The 17282-nt window shown below is 41.2% G+C and overlaps 1 protein-coding gene across 1 annotated transcript; it reads right to left on the bottom strand.

Annotated features, from left to right (window-relative positions):
• Positions 1 to 5247: 5247 nt before the first annotated feature.
• Positions 5248 to 6636, bottom strand: ARMCX1 (armadillo repeat containing X-linked 1; the record flags this gene model as incomplete). Its single annotated transcript, XM_084258389.1, has 1 exon — positions 5248 to 6636. One exon carries the CDS (start codon positions 6634 to 6636, stop codon positions 5248 to 5250), a length of 1389 nt encoding a protein of 462 aa, XP_084114515.1.
• Positions 6637 to 17282: the final 10646 nt, after the last annotated feature.

The raw sequence follows: 17282 nt of genomic DNA, 5'->3' as shown, positions 1-17282 counted from the left end.
CTGAGGCTTCCTGTGTAAATCACAGCAATAACACGCAGATGTCAGGAATGTAGTAGAAATTGAGATTGCACTTTCTGTTCTTAGAAGGGAGCAAAGACCCCATTCTTCAAAGGAAATATTTTCACTGTTTATTCAATACTACTAGGTTGACAAGTAATGAGATGCTCAACACCAATAATCATTAAAGAAATGCAAACCTGAGCCACAATAAGCTATCCCTTCACACCTGTCAGAAAGATTATCATTAAAAAAGAGGAGATAACACGTGCAAGTAAGGGGATGGAGAAAGGGAACTCTTTTTTTTCTTCTTTTTTTCTTCTTTTTTTTTTATTGAGGCAAAATTGGTTTACAACACAGTATGTGATTCAAAGGCACAAGATCACACCTCTTCTATGCTTGTCACCACACCACACACACCACCAAGGCATCCTCAGTCCTCCACCATAATTCATTGGGTCCCTCCCCTTTCTCTCCACCCCTCCCACTCCCCATCTTGTACCCTCAGTTCCACAGTCAGATTTCCAGGGCTTGTTACTGGTTTGTTTTTTATGAACCTTTATTTCTCTATATTTCACATATAAGAGAAATGATCTGGTATTTGTCTTTTTCTTCTTCTGACTTATTTCACCTAACATTATCCACTCCAGTTCCAACTATGTTGTCACAAAAGGCAAGAGTTCATTTTATTTTTTACAGCTGAGTAGTATTACACTGTGTGTATATATATATATATATATATACACACACACAATGTATATACATATATATATATATACACACACACCACATTTTTCTAACCTGCTCCTCTGTCATTGGGCACATAGGTTGTTTCCATAACTTGGTTATTGAAATAGGGTTGCAATGAGTATCAGAGTATTTACATCCCTTCAAATTAGTGTTTTTGTATCGTTTGGGCAGATACCTAGGGGTGGAACTGCTGATTATATGGTAGACCTATTTTTAATATTTTGAGGAAACTCCATACTGCTTTCCCGAGAGGATGGGCCAGTCCATATTCCCACCAACAATATAAAAGAATTCCTTTTACTCCACATCCTCACCAAAAACACTTGTTATTTCTGAACTTTTTGACATCGGCCATTCTCACAGATATGAGATGGTATCTCAGTGTGGTTTTGATAGTTTCTTTGCCTGTGCAGAAGATTTTTGCTTTTATGTAGTCCTATTTGTTTATATTTATTTTTGTTTCTCTTGCCATTGGAGACAAATCCAGAGAGACATCACTGAAGCCAATGTCAGGGAGTGTTTGCCTGTATTCTCTGAGTCTTTCATCTATGGCTTTAATCCACTTTGAGTTAATTTTTGTGTGAGATGTGAGATGGTGCATGGGACCACCTGGTTTCATTCTTTTGCATGGGACCGTCCAGTTTTCCGAACATCATTTATTGAAAAGACTCTCCTTTCTCCAATGTATACTCTTGGCTCCTCTGTCGTAGGTTAGTAGATGTATGGTTTTATTTCTGGGCTCTGACTTCTATTCCTTGGTTTGTGTATCTGTTTTTCTTCTAGTACCATGCTGCTTTAATTATTGTGCCTTTATATTATAATTTAAAGCCTGAGAGTGTGATAGCACCACTCGTCTTTTTTGTCAGGATTGTTTTGGCTATTCAGGGACTTTTGTGGTTCCATATGAATTTCAGTAATGTTTGTCTATTTCTTTGAAGAATACCATTGGTGCTTAGACAGGGATTGCAATTGAATCTATAAATTGGTTTGGGTGGGATGGCCATTTTAACCATGTTAATTCTTTCAATCCAGGAGCAGGAAATATCTTTCCATATTTTGTATGTTTTCTATTTATTTTAATGTATTCTTTTTATTTATTTAATGTCTCAAATTTTTCATTCATTTTTCATTCACCTCCTTTGTTAAGTTTACACAGAGAAGGGAACTCTTGGAGACTGTTGCTGGGTGTGTAAACTATTACAGCCACTATGCAAACAGTAAGAAGAGTCTTCAAAAACATAAAAAATAGAATGACCATATGATCCAGCAATTCCACTTCTGGGTGTATATCCAAAGGAAATGAAAATAGGATCTTGAAAGGCTATCTGCACCCCACATTCATTGCCATATTATTTAAAATAGACATGGATGAATGGGTAAAGATTTTCAGATACATACACACACACACACACAAACACACACACACACACGGGAGTATTTACTCAGCCATGAGAGAAAGGAAATCCTTCTGTTTGTGACAACTTGGCTACAACTTGAAGGCATTATGTTAAGTGAAATAGGTTAGACAGAGAAAGACAAATACTATAAGATAGCACTTATATGTGGAATCCAATAGCTCATAATACTGTATTATTTACCAGAAAGTTATTGAGAGAGTAAATCTTAACATCATGCAGAAAATAAATGGTAATTATGTGATGGAATGGAGGTGCTAGTTATTGCCATGGTGATAATTATTTTATGATATGTAAATGTATCAAACCAACACATTGTAAACCTTAAACTTAGCAATGTTATATGTGAATTATATCTCAATAAAACTGGAAAAATACCATTAGCATATGCAGAATGACACCTTAGGAAAAAAAGTTAAGCCAAATATTATCCATCCAGTCTTTTAGGTAATTAAGGGTGACTACTTACCAATTAGCTGTTATGTTCAAACATTATTTAGTAGTTTACATATAGTACCTCATTTAATCATCAACTCATCTATAATTTTAACACGTCTCCCTTGTTGATCTAAATATTTTTTCCATTCAATATGTTCTCCAAACATATCCACATGAACCCCAATCATTCCCCCAAATCATCTCCTTCATTTCTAACCTAGCTTATATCCAAAATTCTCATTTTATTTCCAACAATTATACACAAAAAGGAACATGTAAGAAAACATAGATGAAGTATAAAGAGCTATATTAGTAAATTCAGGCATTATCCTATTACTCAACCATTCTTCTCTTTCTGCTATAGTCTTTCAGACGTTTTAATGCACATAAATGTTTTATTTTCTTAAAAAATGGATATATTAAGTATATACTCATGCAATTGGCTTTTCCACTAAGATTAAATGCTAAATTCTTCCTTGTAAATAAATGTAGATGCTCATCAGTGTTTTTAAGAGCTGCAAAATGTCTCAGTGTGCAGGTATACCTTAGTTTGCCTATTTTTGAGACACTTGGGTCATTCACAACTTTTCATTCTTCACAACGGTGCAAGAGATGCACAGCTTAATGCAAGCCAACTATTTCATAATGATAAATTTTGACAAGTGGAACTACCTGACCGAAGAGCGTGCACCTCTTGACAGTTTCTGGAATGTGTCCAAAGGGAGCTCGTACCAAATGTGTGCTCCCATCAGGACCCCAGAGAATGCTCCTCTCCCCACACCCTCATCCGCACTCTGGGTAAGAGAGGGGTGTATCTTCTCCAGGATGTACACCAACAGCTCTCTCTATGGTTCCCTCAAGGCCCTACCCTAACCACCCTTGCAAAAGTGATCTCATAGCAGCACTAAAAAGTATTCTTCTATGTGGTACATATACATAATAGAATATTACTCAGCTATCAAAAAAGATAAACTCATGCAATTTGCAGCAACATGGATGGAGCTCGAAGGGATCATGCTCAGCGAAAAAAGCCAGAAAGAAAAAGAAAAATAGCAGATGGTCTCACTCATAGCAGGAATTTAGAAAACCTAAATAAGGGATCAGGAAAAAGACTAATTATAATACAGTAAAAATCAAAATCCACAAGCAACTATAAACCAGAGACACATTACAGGGGAGGGGAGAAGGAAGTAGGATCAAAACAAGGGTGGTGGGAATTACATGGGAACTATAACCAAGGTGAAAATGCATACATTGTGCAAAAATGAAAAATGATGTAAAAAACATAAAAAAAGTATTCTTCTGTTCTATCTTCTTCTGATGTCAAAGTAGTAACTAACATATTCACTTACATGGCCACCACCACTTCCATTGGCCAAGAAAGGATGTTTTCCTATCAAGTGCCCACAGGATCCTAACATAAAAATGTCCCTCTCTGTATGTGCCGGGAATAGGTTCCAACACTTTTTTTTTTTTTGGTGGGACCCTCGCAGGTGGCCTGGGATAGAACTGGTGCTGCAGAGGCTGCTGGCAGCCTCGCAACCCAGCTTTCAACTGCTGCGCCACCAGGGGAGGCTCTCCAGCACTTCTTGATTCAAGGTTCTGGCACTTTCCACTTCCCCTCACCATTCCCAGGCCACCCAGCAGTGACACCTCACTCCTTTGTCATCTCCTGCCTGAACTGTGCTATATCATCCTGACTGGTTTTCCAGGCTCCAGGGGGCACTCCTCTCTCCACCCCAATTCAACCCATCCTGCTCACACATCAGCCACAACTTTCCTAGCATCCTATCATTCCTCTGGTCAAGACAGACAGACTCTGGTGTCTCCCAGGGGTGGGTGGAGTAACATTAGGACACCTCAGTTTAGCAGTGGTGGGGAGCAGTTCTCCAGGACTCAGTCTGGTCCCAACTGCTGGACTATCTTCCCATCACTCCCCTCCCCACACTGTGCACTCCAGGCAGGCCAGCCTCCTGTCTGGAGCAGGAGCCCCGCCCCTATGCCTTTCTTTTCATCACTCCTCCCTCCTCTAATGTCCTTCTGCCCTGTTTTTACCCCACTCTTCGTGCCCAGCTTCTTGAAGCTTCTGCCTCCTCCGTAAAACTTGCCCTGAGCACCGTGCCAGTGGCGGTCTCTGCACTGATGAGAAAACGTGGCCATGATCAGGGGTTCCGGTGTTGTTAGTATCTTTCTGTTTCCAAACACCTTGCCTTTCTAAATGCATAAAAAACTCAAGGAGAAAGACAGGTCTTTTTTTTCTGCTTAAAATGCACAGCTTTATTGATGAAGCACAAGTCTTAGATTAACAAATGTAAACCAATACAAAAGTGTAGCTTATTCATGATTAGTTTGCTGTCAGTTTAAGTAGAGGAAAGAGTAAAAATATCTCAATCTAGATAGCAAGGTGGTATCATTGTATGCGTCCTTTGTACAAGCGCTAGTGTTCATGGGGCCTCCTTAGAATAGTTCAGCCTAAAGCCAGTTGTCGCAACCAGTACTGCTGCTGATGACCTGTGATATTCCAAAACAGCAGCTAAAATGACCTCTTTGCCATATAAGCACAGTGAAAATCAAAGAACTTACAAAATACATTGTTTCCAAGTGCAAACTAAAATATCACTGTGGTATTGCTTGGGCTGGACCCGCATTAGAGTTTGGTCAATACTTTCAAAACTTTTACTTTCACCACCAGATCATTGTGATTTGCTAAGGCTTTGATTTTCTTAACACACACTCCAGATTCTTTGAATAAGAAAAAAAGGGAACTTCTGCTGAATTCTTTCCTGGATGATGCAAGCCCTTCACTTTTTATGTTGTCATTTATATTCTCAAATAGGGTGAGGATATTGAGAAGAATCTCTCTGTCCCATTCCCTGTTAAAGAGGGAAATCAGTTCTGATGGGACTTTACAACTGACCAGCTCTCTTGTCATGGCTGGATTTTCAGTAAAGTTTATAATTAGTTTCATAATCTGAATCTTGGTGAAATAATTTCCCAGAAATAACAAAGCAAAAAAGTCTGGAAAAGAATAAGAAAGCAAATGTTGGTAATGATTAGTCACAGTCATGTTGGTTAGGAGTCTCAGTCCAGCCATCTGCACAGCTGAGTCCACTCGGCAGATCATAGTGTCATCACACACTTGACTGATATATGTCTTAATCTTGCCCTGATTTTCAGCGTTGACACTCAGGTTATTAAGGGCATTGTAAGCCTTTTCCCTGATAATTGGATCTCTCGTTTTTATCATTTTTGCAATAATTGGGAGACCACCCAATTCACGAATGGCATTTTGGTTAAATGAATACGCTGCATTGTTACCCAGAGTGACCAAGGCTACTTCTTGAATAAAAGGATCATTTGTTCTTTCCAGGATGTTAAGGACCTTTTGAAGGTCAGTCGCACCCAAAATATCATCAATTTTATAGGGAAAGTTGAATTTGCCCCTGCGAACAGGCCATGCTGTAGCTGGAGTCCTCGTGCTCTTACCTCGGGCCCTTCCCTTGGATTTTCCACTTGTCCTGCCTCCAGCCCTAGCCCCATTCTTGGTGGGGTGGCAGCTTCCACCCCGGCCACCTGGGAAGGGTAAACTTGGTGCAAGGGTCCTGGTCCCAGAGATGGTACCCAACCTGGACACTCTGCCAGCCTTGGCGCTCGCCTGTTCCTTCAGACTGCTGAAAAGGGCCTTGGCCTTGGCCTCTAGACCACCTCCGCTCTGGACTCCGGAATGGACCTCCACCTTTACAGCTGGACCGCTCTCAAGTTCTACACCCACCTCAGCCTTAGGCCGTGAGTCACTCTGAAGTTTAGCTCCGGCTTCTGCCCCTGCATTAGCTCCTTCCCCAGTCACAACCCCAGTTTCTGAAATATCACTAGACTCCTCCTCATCTTCATCGTCATCGTCGTCATCGTCGTCATCATCATCCCACATTTTCTCACTCTCATCTTTTCCCCAGGTCAGTCTGTACACGCAGTAGCAGGCACCAGCCCCGATTACCACTCCAGCAGCCACACAGCCAGCCTCCCGAGTGCGGCCCATGCTAGGACGAAGGTCTGGACACTAGCAGAGATGGCTTGCTCTGGTCCAGAGACGTGCTCCCACGTCCAGGAGGATTCTGCAGCTACAGCTGGCAGGCTCTGATGCAGCTGCAGGTACACTGAACCTAGGAATGAAAGAAGGATTTGAGGCTTCAGTGTCCTACTTTTGTGCCATTGCATGCAGACAACTAAACTACAGACTAACAAACGGGGCTGTGGCAGGGACCCAGCACTTGGGATCTTGACCGCTGACTCCTTTCCTCTATGGGGAATGCAATTTTGAACACTTTCTCCACCTCCAGATTCTCTGACCTCTTGTTTAACCATTCCATCCCAGTCTGACAAATTTAAGGACTCAAGTCCGTTCCTTACCTCCCCTGCTCCTCCAGGTGTTCTGGGAACAGTGGGCACCCTCCAGCTGTTTTTTCCTTCTCGTTCTTGCCAGGAAGTGCACCTCTTCTTGCAAACCTGCAGGCAGAGGAGGGGGAGGCAGGTGCTGAGTGCTCAGGCGGATGGGGACCTCATCCCAGACAGCACCTTCTCCTGAACCTGGTGTCCTTTTCCCTAATAGCCCAAAGTTTTCCTCCTCTGGTTACTCTGCCTTCCTCACAGAGCTGAGGTTTTGAAGCGCATTACCCCTTGCCATCAGCTCCCCACTCCCCCTTCTCAGACCTCCTTAATCTACACCACACACCCTGTCAGTCATTTCCTTGGAAAGTGACACCACACCTCCTTCCTTGTAACAAAATGGAAGGTGGTGGCTGGACAGTGTCTAGAAGCTGGACAGGCTTGAAATGCACGAAGTCTCCAACTCCGCACTTGGCTAACCCACCCCCTCACCCCCTCCCAACACCTCAGAGGTGGCGGGACACTCCTCCGCCCTCCCAGCCATTATACCAACTTCCACTCTCTGGAGCAATTTCCTTCCTCCCTCTTCCGTGTTTCCGCCTCCACCAAACCTAAGCCCCCCACCCCCACTCGGGAAAGGAATGCTTGATGGACCGAAAGTAACCAGGCCAGGCGAGGTCCTGTCACCCCCACCCCAGGACTCTCTGACACACGCTCCCCACCCCCCCGCCCCGCCCCCCCAGCCTCTTCATTCCGTCTGGTACCTGCACAGCTCTGTCTTGATCCCAGGCCCTGAAATGGTGTAGAGGCGGGTAGGAGGAGGGTTCAGAGAAGGTCCGCGGGCCCACTCGAGTTGAAAGTTTCCACCATCGTCCACCCCAAGTATCCCCAAACAGCACCCCCGCCCTAACCTGCTTGTTTGTGGACAATCTTCCTCTCCTTGCTGCTTCCGGACTGGTCTTGAGGCGCAAGATCCACTGACCCAGAGGAGCAGCACGCAGAGGGCAGAGGCAGAGAGCTGGGCGGGCAGAACAGCACTTGCCAGAATGCCCAAACCAGCTTTTCCGAATTCAAGGTCCTGGTTGTCAAAGAGCCGTCACCTTTTGATCTCTCCCCCTACCCCCACTTTTCAAGAGTCCGCTGACGTCAGCCCTCGCCCAGCACCACGTCCACGCACCCCCACCCCCCAGCGGGCGGCCATTTTCCTACCAAAAACCACACCCCTTTCGAACAACTGGAAAAGGGGAGTTGGGGGGAGGGTGGGTAGTAAAAAAACTCCAGGAGCTAAAAAAGCGATCTCTTCAATCGCACTCCCAGACACACCTCCAGCCCCAAGGACAACACTTACCCTCCCTTCTCCACCTCCCCTTCCCCGCAGGCGCTGACACACCCTTTTTCTTACTTAAAAGCTGCGGGAAGATAGACGGACTGTCAGCAAAAGGCCCTGGGCAAGGGCTTCAGCCACCCCCACCCGCAACCCCACCGCCCTTCCGAAGTCCGCAGGCAGCTCCCCTCTTTGCACTGACCTGCAGGAATTCGGGGCAGACCCTTGATTCCTTTGCTCCGAGCGGCAGGGCACCTTACCGACAGACCTGGGAATGACAGGCGCAAGGTCCCAGGATTCTGGCAGGGTGGATGGAGCAGCACACTTGGCACGAATCCTAATGTCTACCCTTCGCGATTTAAGACTCTGGCTGCCAAAGGTCTCCAGGTCTGTGGATCCCCTGGAATCCAGCCCCCACCGTCCATCACGTTTGCTCTTGGTAGGGCCCGGGATAGTGCAAGGGTGTGGAGAAAGCAGGCCTAGTACCCCTTTGATCGACACCCTCCGCCACCCAAACCGCAGGGAACCCCAGGCAGCGCCCCTTTACACACAAACCTGCTGGAATCGAGGCAGTTACCTCCTCCTCCTTCCCGGGCCACACGCCTGCCCGCCCTTAGGGCAACAGGGACATGGCAACCCGACCAAACCGAGAGCAGGATTAGAAGGGCGCCTGCACACGTCGACTCCTGCTCACGTGAGAGCCACGTCACCCGTGAGCTCAGGACCCCAATTACCACTCCCACCAGCAGTGCGGCAGGAGCCGGCCCACCCTTCTTCATCCCGCCACATCAGGTCCTGCCACTCTTTTTTTCTCTGCCTATCCCAGAGACCAAAAGTAGCGGCTGCTTGTGATCGGAATTTGCCTGTCTTTGGTTAACAGGGACAGACTGCATTTGCATCCAGGTCCACTGTTTTTTCTTCCTCTATAAGAAATAAAAATTTTTCTTCTCTATTCCCTGTCCAACCACCTCTTTGCCTCACCAACAGCCATGGAGGTCCAACATTTCCCCTGCACCCTTACACAACACGGGAGGCAAGATCTCAAAAAAGGAACTAGAGAATGGGAGACTTTCGCATTCTTAAACTTTTCTGTTCATTCTTTTAAAAAAAAGTCAGCAATGGGACGCTCTTATATTGGAAAAATAAAATGATAGTATTTCCATTTGAGTGCAGAAGAATTTAAGTGGGAGGGAAAACCCAAAGTTTTCATTAATTCCATTGCATTTATTTATAACACAAGAAACGGATATACTGGTTACAAATTGCAGCTTTCAAAACATGCTTATGATCTATGAATTAGTCTACAAAGAAATAACAATTTGTCTAATCTTGGCCAGTGATCTATTCCTTTTTCTACTTTTGGGTCAACTTGCAATTTGATAAAACAAAAACAACACCAACCTGTCTTGCTTGATTAAAAAAGACATGTGTTCAATGTCCCAAAGGTTTTTGCTGACTTCTGTGTGAACCTGTTGTGATTTTATGACTGTTCTGAACATCTGCCCCTGTATTAGATTTCAATCTACTGAATCAGAGTAATTGAGGGTATTAGGAACATAGAACCCCCGCTGTCTCTCCCTGCCTCATGAAGAGCAGAGGGAGGGGCCTCCCTGTTGGCACAAGGGGTTAAGTTTCACCATGAAGTTATTGGCAGCCAGAGTTCAATCCCCGGGCAGGGAGCTACCCACATGACAAAGCAGACCTCTCCTGCTTGCCCACTGCTCCCCTCAGCAGTGTATTTCAGTAGATCTGCTTGTTCTGCTCCCTACTCTGTCTCTGCTGAATCCTCTCAACCCCCGCATCTCTGGCCTACACCCCAGTTCTTGTATGCATAAATAAATAAATTTAAAAAAAAAAGAGCAGAGGGAGAAAGAGGCTGCCTCTATCCCCTTCTGGATTCCAGAGCCTCTTGTCTTGGGAATTTAGGCACCTGACTTCCTCACTCCAAAAATATACACGGAGAGGTGACCAGCGTGGTAAATGCCACCATCACTCAGGTGACCAACGTGAGGAAATGACTTTGGTTTCTGCCCTCCCTTTCTACATTCCCAAAGGGGTAACTCAGGCATGCACAGCAGAGATTGCTGTTCACACTCACCCCTTGACTGTGGGTTTCCATGGAGTTTGAAAAGTGATTGCTGGAAAAAGTACCCAGGCTTGCCTGCTGCACCCTCACTGATGGTGCCCAGTGTCCACTGCTGCTACCACCTAGTCTGAGAGGTGCCACCTGCTGGGCCTCCCATTTCTGGCTTCCTTACAGCAAGGCATCCAACCTAGCCCTGCTTCAGGCTCACTGCCTGCTGCCCACACCCACTTTCCCGCTCCTGGGCCAAAAGTCTCCCTCCTCCCAAGGAACTTTCCGCACCAACCAGGCTGTGAGGCTACCTCTGTGCTCTACTTGAAATCGTATCAAAGTTGTGTGCATACATATGTTCATTTTAGTGGAGGGAGAGGTTGTAGCTCTCATCAGATTCTCATGGACATTTATAACTTCTAAAAAAAAAACTAAGATCTACTTATCTAAAGAAAGTAAGATATAGGGCCTCCCCAGTGGCACAACGGTTGAGCGCTGGGTTGCAAAGCTGTCCGCAGCCTCTGCAGCGCTGGTTCGATCCCCTGCTGCTCCCCAGCCACCAGAGGAGGGTCCCACATGGCACGCAGACCTCTCCTGCCGCCCGCTGCTCCCCTCAGCAGTGTACTTCGGTCCTTCTGCCTGCTCTGCTCCCCACTCTGGCTCTGGTGAATTCTCTCACCCTCCCACGCTTCTGATTGTACCCAGTGCTTGTATAAATAAATAAATAAATCTTAAAAAAAAAGAAAAAAAGATATATACCTTCAATAGCAAACTCCTCTACCTTTCTCTCTTGTTATACACTTTTTTATATGTACAAATAATGCAGAAATGCATAAATATAATGAAAAAGCGCCTTGAAATGCCTGTTCCACAACCAATTACTTTTACAATTTTCACCTTTCTTCATGAAAAACCAGAGTATATGTATGCATATGTGTCAAGTTTCAAGTTGAACAACAATATACAGAACAACAGTCGACATTTAATGGCATACAGTGCAAAAAATCCACACTTTAATTTGAGAAACAAGTCTTCCTATCCATGTTAACTTTTATGACCTTCAGTAAATTGTATGTTTCCTCAGGGAGCTCACATTCATTACATATTAAGTTTACTCCCACATATTTTATTGTTTTGTTGCTTTTGTGGATGATTTCATTTTCTACCAGGTTATTGCCTGTATAAGGAAAAGTAATTAGTTACAATATATTTATTTTTAGTGACATTTCTTAATGTTTTTAATAGTTTTTCAGTTGACACCTTTGGTTTTTCTAGGCATGCAGAGTCATCAGCAAATAATTTCTTTTTGTATCTTCTTTCCCAATATTTATATCTGTTATTCTTTCATTTTTTGGACCTATTGCATTGACAAAATTATGTTAAATACTAGTGGTGATTACCTGACCTTGCTCTTGAAGTAAATAAGAATGCCCTAATGTTTCACCATTTGATACAATGTTTGCTGTTTGTTTCTGATATGGTCTTCATCTGTTTATGTGTGAGTAAGGAGATGTCTAAAACTATACTTTCATAACCCTTTATATGAGACAGAAAAATTTAATTGTCCACATTATAATATTGGTAGGGGGAGGAAATGAGGGAACATTGTTTTAAGTGCTGTACTTATTATGAATATGTTGGTGAGCAAAAATGGACACCAACTCTGGTCTCATCATGGAAGCAAGACCTTAACGAAATAATCACACATATATACAAAGCCAAGAAAAATACTGTGAAGGATCTCCTTGGTGCCGAAGGGGTTAAGACTCAGAGCTATCACCAAAAAAGGCCTGAGTTTGATCTGGCCAGAGTGCTAACCTATCTATGGTGCAGCAGACCTCTCCTGATTTGCCCACTGCTCCCCTCAGCAGTGTATCTCAGTAAATCTGCCTGTTCTGCTCCCCACTCTGTCTCTGGTGAATCCTCTCACCCTGCACCTCTCACCACACCCCAGTTCTTGTATGCATAACTATATAAAATAAATCTTTATTTAAAAAAGAGAAAATAGTGCTGCTATAAACATAGGGGTGCAGGTGTTCTTTGGAATTGATGTTTCTGTGTCCTTTGGGTAAATACCTAGGAGTGGAATTGCTGGATCCTATGGAAGCTCTATGTTTAGTAGGTCCAGAAATCTCCACACAGCTCTCCATAGTTGTTGGACCAGTTTGCACTCCCACCAACAGTGCAGAAGAGTTCCTTTTTCTCCACAACATCGCCAACATTTGTTGTTGCTAGTTTTTTTAATATGTGCCATTCTCACTGGTGTAAGATGGTATCTCATGGTAGTTTTGATTTGCATTTCCCTGATGACAAGTGATGTTGAACATTTTTTCATATGCCTGTTGGCCATTTGCATTTCCTCTTCAGAGAAGTTTCTTTTTAGCTCTTCTGCCCATTTTTTGACTGGGTTATTTTCTTTGTTGTTGTTGAGTCTCATCAGCTCTTTGCAGATTTTTGTGATCAGTCCTTTATCATTAGTGTTGGGTGCAAAAATGTTCTCCCAGTTGGTGGGGTTTCTCTTTCCCCAAAAAGTGTCTCTGGTTCATAGTTTTTTGTTGATTTTGATTTTCACTTTCTTATAGTTATTCATTTTCCTGGTCCCTTATTTAAGTTTTCTAGATTCCTGCTATGAGTGAGACCATCCGGTATTTTTCTTTTTCTTTTTGGCTTATTTCGCTGAGCATGATCCCTTCCAGCGCCATCCATGTTGCTGCAAATTGCATGTGTTTATCTTTTTTGAATGCTGAGTAATATTCCATGGTATATATGTACCACATCTTCTTGATCCAGTCATCTATTTTTGGGCATTTGGGCTGTTTCCAAAGCTTGGGGGCCGGGAGGGGAGGGATTGGGGTCAGAATGGGGCATGTGCAGTTGTATGGGGGAATATAAAAATAAAATTTATTATTTAATAAAAAAAAAGAAAAAAAAAGAAATCTTAAAAAAAATTAAAAAATAAATAAATAAATAAAATCAATATCCTTAAAAAAATAAAATCTGTAATGAAACTATCAAAATAATAATAAAAGAATGTAAAGCTTCAAAAAAATAAAATAAAAAAGAGAAATACTGTAAAGCAAAGAAACACTATTAATATAGTAAAAGAAGTGACAGAGTCTGGGCATCTGAAAAGACTTCCTTGAGGGGGCAGGGGTTGTGAAATTTGAGTTGAAATGAAGGAGAGCAATGCTAACTGAGGAAAGAAAATCTCTCAATTCTTCAAGCTTCAGAAAACCACTGTAATAATCCATCTACCTCAGTCTTAGGATAATCTTGTGAAAATTATCACTAAATTTTCAATGAATTATTTCCAGATTTTGTTGTTGTTTTCTATATACTAACACACACATATTTTATATATGTGTGGCACATATTATACATATAATATATATTATATATGTGTGTGGCACATATTATATATAATATGTGAGTCTGTGTGCACATGCACCCTTTAAAACTAATTTGGAATCATACTATGCACATTATTCTGCAAACTATTTTTTCATGTGCATCATTTTATCAGATACAATAGTATTCTGTAGTGTGTATTTACCATGATTTAACCACTCCACTACTGAGACACAGAGAAGTGAAGAAACACCTCTGCTTCTGTCAGTGCATTTAGTTGGTCCAATCCAAAGAGATTCCATCCAGGAATGGAACCTGTGATATCAGATCCAGAACATAGAACAGAACAGATGAGGGCAGGAAATGGATGAGGTGAGGTAAAATAAAATGTTAATATCTTACCATTATTGTGTTGTTGTCCATGTGTTGTTTTAATTCTGTTAATAGTTGTTTTATATATTTCTGTATACCTGTATTAGATGCATGAATATTGATGACAGATATATCTTCTTGATGAATTGTTCCCTTGATAATTACATAGTGCTTGTCTCTGTCACTAATTACTTTTTATTGCTGAAAGTCTACTTTTTCAGATATAAGAATAGCAGTTCACTCCTGCTTTTTTCTGTTATTGGCTTGAAATACTTTGTTCCAGCCTTTCACTTTAAGTCTGTGGTTGTCTTCAGATATGATGTTTGTTTCTTATATTCATAATATAGATGGGGCATGCTTTTTAATCAATCTTTGTTTTGGTCTTTTAATTGGTGAATTCAGACATGAGTCTAAGGTGATTACCAATAAATGAGATTTATTTACTGTCATTTTTTTCTTTTGTTTTTTGGATGTTTTGTCTTCTTTGTTGTTTCTTTTGCCATGTGTTTCTAGCTGCCCTTTCATTTGGATGGCTTTCCCTTGTAGTTCGCTCAGTTTCTTCATTTCTTCTTCTAAGTACCTCTGTATTAAATTTTTCTTGGGTGGTTACCATGAAGGTTGTATCATTCCATATCTAAAATAGTTCTTTTTGCACTGGAATTGACTCATCATCATTTTAGTATGAAAATTAAGTTTAATGCTTTATTCTTGTCTCATAGCTTAAACGTGTACCTCCATGTCACTATTTCTCATCTTGCTCAAGATTTTGTGTTCTTTTGTTTTTTTCTTTTCATGTAGAAGAACTCCTTTCAATATTATTTTATTCCTAAAACATTTTTTGGTAGATATGGAATTATGGGTTGGCAATTGTTTTCTTTTAACCCTTTAAAGATGTCATTCTTCTGGCCTTCATTGTTTGTGATAACACACCCACAGTCTTTTGAATTGTTTTTCCTTTATATGTAATGTCTTTGTTTTTATCTAGCTACTTTCAAGGGTTTTTTAAAAAAAGATTTATTTATGCATACAAGAACTGGGGTATAGGCCAGAGGTGTGTGGGGTGAGAGGATTCACCAGAGACAGAGTGGGGAACAGAACAGGCAGATCTACTGAAATACACTGCTGAGGGAAGCAGCAGGCAAACAGGAGAGGTCTGCTGCACCATGTGGGCAGCTCCCTGGCCATCCTGGTATGGAACTCCCATTGCAGAGTCTGTGGATAGCTTCACAGTGCTGTGCTTAACCCCCTGTGCCACAAGGGAGGCCCCTACTTTCAAAGGTTTTATCTTTACTTTTTTTTTATCAGTTTGATACTATGTGTCTAAGTATAGTTTTGAGTATATCTGGCTTAGGAGTAATTGAGACTTGAATAGGTAATTGTATGACTTTCAACAGATCTGGGAGTTTTTGAAATTATTTTCCCAATTCTTTTTCAATTCCAAGAGGAGTAAGCCAAAAAGGCCAAGAGTTTGCACCCCTTCCCAACACCGCCTCACAGAGCATGAGTATCACTCAAGCACAAGTAGGTCCTTATCTTCAGCTCTGGTGCAGTGGTTCAAGGATTCTCCCAGATGAAAAGCAGAACATAAAAGTGAAGAACTCTGCAATTCTGTGTGAAAACATTCACTTAATTCGGATAGTAGAAAATTCCATATCTACAGACATTGTTGAAAACAGTGAAGAATTTGGTGTAGAATAAACAGATAAATTGAACTTTGGCAAAATTTAAGACCTTTTCTTTTTGCCTCAAAGGGCACTATCAAGAAAGTTAAAATACAACCCACAGAGTGGGAGAAAACACTTGCTTATCATATATCTGGTGTTCAGAATATATAAAGAATCTTATAAGCAAAAAGAAAATCTGATTAAAAATGATCAAAGAATTTAAATAAATATATATAATTAGGATATTTATAATAAAAAGATAGACAATAATAATTGTTTGTAAGGATGTAGCGAAATTGGACTATTGCTGGTGAGAATGTAAAATGGTGAAGTCACTGTAGAAAATAATTTGGCAGATCCTCAAAAGCTTAAATATAGATATTCCATATGACCCAAAATTCCACTCTTAGCTACATTCCCAAGAGAAATGAAAACAGCTGTCCACATATAATTTGTCCTTAACATTCATAAAAACATTATTCACAGTAGCCCAAATTTGGAAATAATCAAAATGTATATCAACTAATGAATGGATAAATCAGTGTTGTATATCAATATAGTGGAATATTCTTCATCAAAAAAGGAATAAAGTATTGATACATGCTAAAACATTAAGAACCTTAAACATAAGCTAAGTGAAAGAAATGAGATATAAAAGGACTCATATTAAATATTTCCATTTAAGTTAAGTGTCCATGATAGGCAAATTCAGAGGCAAAAAGTAGATTAGTGGTTGTGAGGGTCTGGAGAAAGGGGGTGATTGGAAGGTGACAGTTAAAGTATACAATTTCTTTTGGGGTGATGAAAATATTCACAAGTTGAATGTGTTGATGCTTGCACAACTGTGAATATATTAAGAATCATTGAATTGTACATTTTAAATGGGTGAATTGTATGGTATGTAAGTTATAGCTACTAAAGTTGCTAAAAAACAAAAATTTAAAAATCTTTAAAAAAGGAAATAAAAAACTGATACACAGTATGACATTGATGAACCTTGAAAAATACAATGCTTAGTAAAAGAAGCCTGTCATTGAATGCTGCCTATTTTATAGTTTCACTTATACAGAATTTCAAAAATAGACAAACCTACAGAGACATTAATAGATGCTTAGGGCTAGCAGTGGGACAAAGTTGTCAGAAGAATATATAAACTGGTTAATGGATATAAAGTTCTTTAAAGAAGGACAAAAGTGGTCTAAAATCAGCATGTGGTAAGTGTGTTACCTATTGAAAAAATTAATATGTAAAAAAGAATCAGAGTAGCATTTGATCTCTCAGTAGCAACACTGAAATCTAAAAGACAGTGAAGCAACTTCTTAAAAATTCTTAGAGAATTTCCATCTTTAGCCAAAATTCCATCTCTAACCAAGCTACTAATCAAGTGTGGGAATACAGTGACATTTTCAGACTTGAAAGTCTCAAAAGTAGGCTTCATATATACAGATATACAGTCCTTAAATGACCTTTCGTACAATGTTTTTTCATTACAATATTGATGAGAAAAATATCATCCC

Source organism: Talpa europaea (assembly GCF_964194135.1).
Source record: "Talpa europaea genome assembly, chromosome: X".
Taxonomy (NCBI): domain Eukaryota; kingdom Metazoa; phylum Chordata; class Mammalia; order Eulipotyphla; family Talpidae; genus Talpa; species Talpa europaea.
This window is presented reverse-complemented; position numbering and strand designations above follow the sequence as displayed.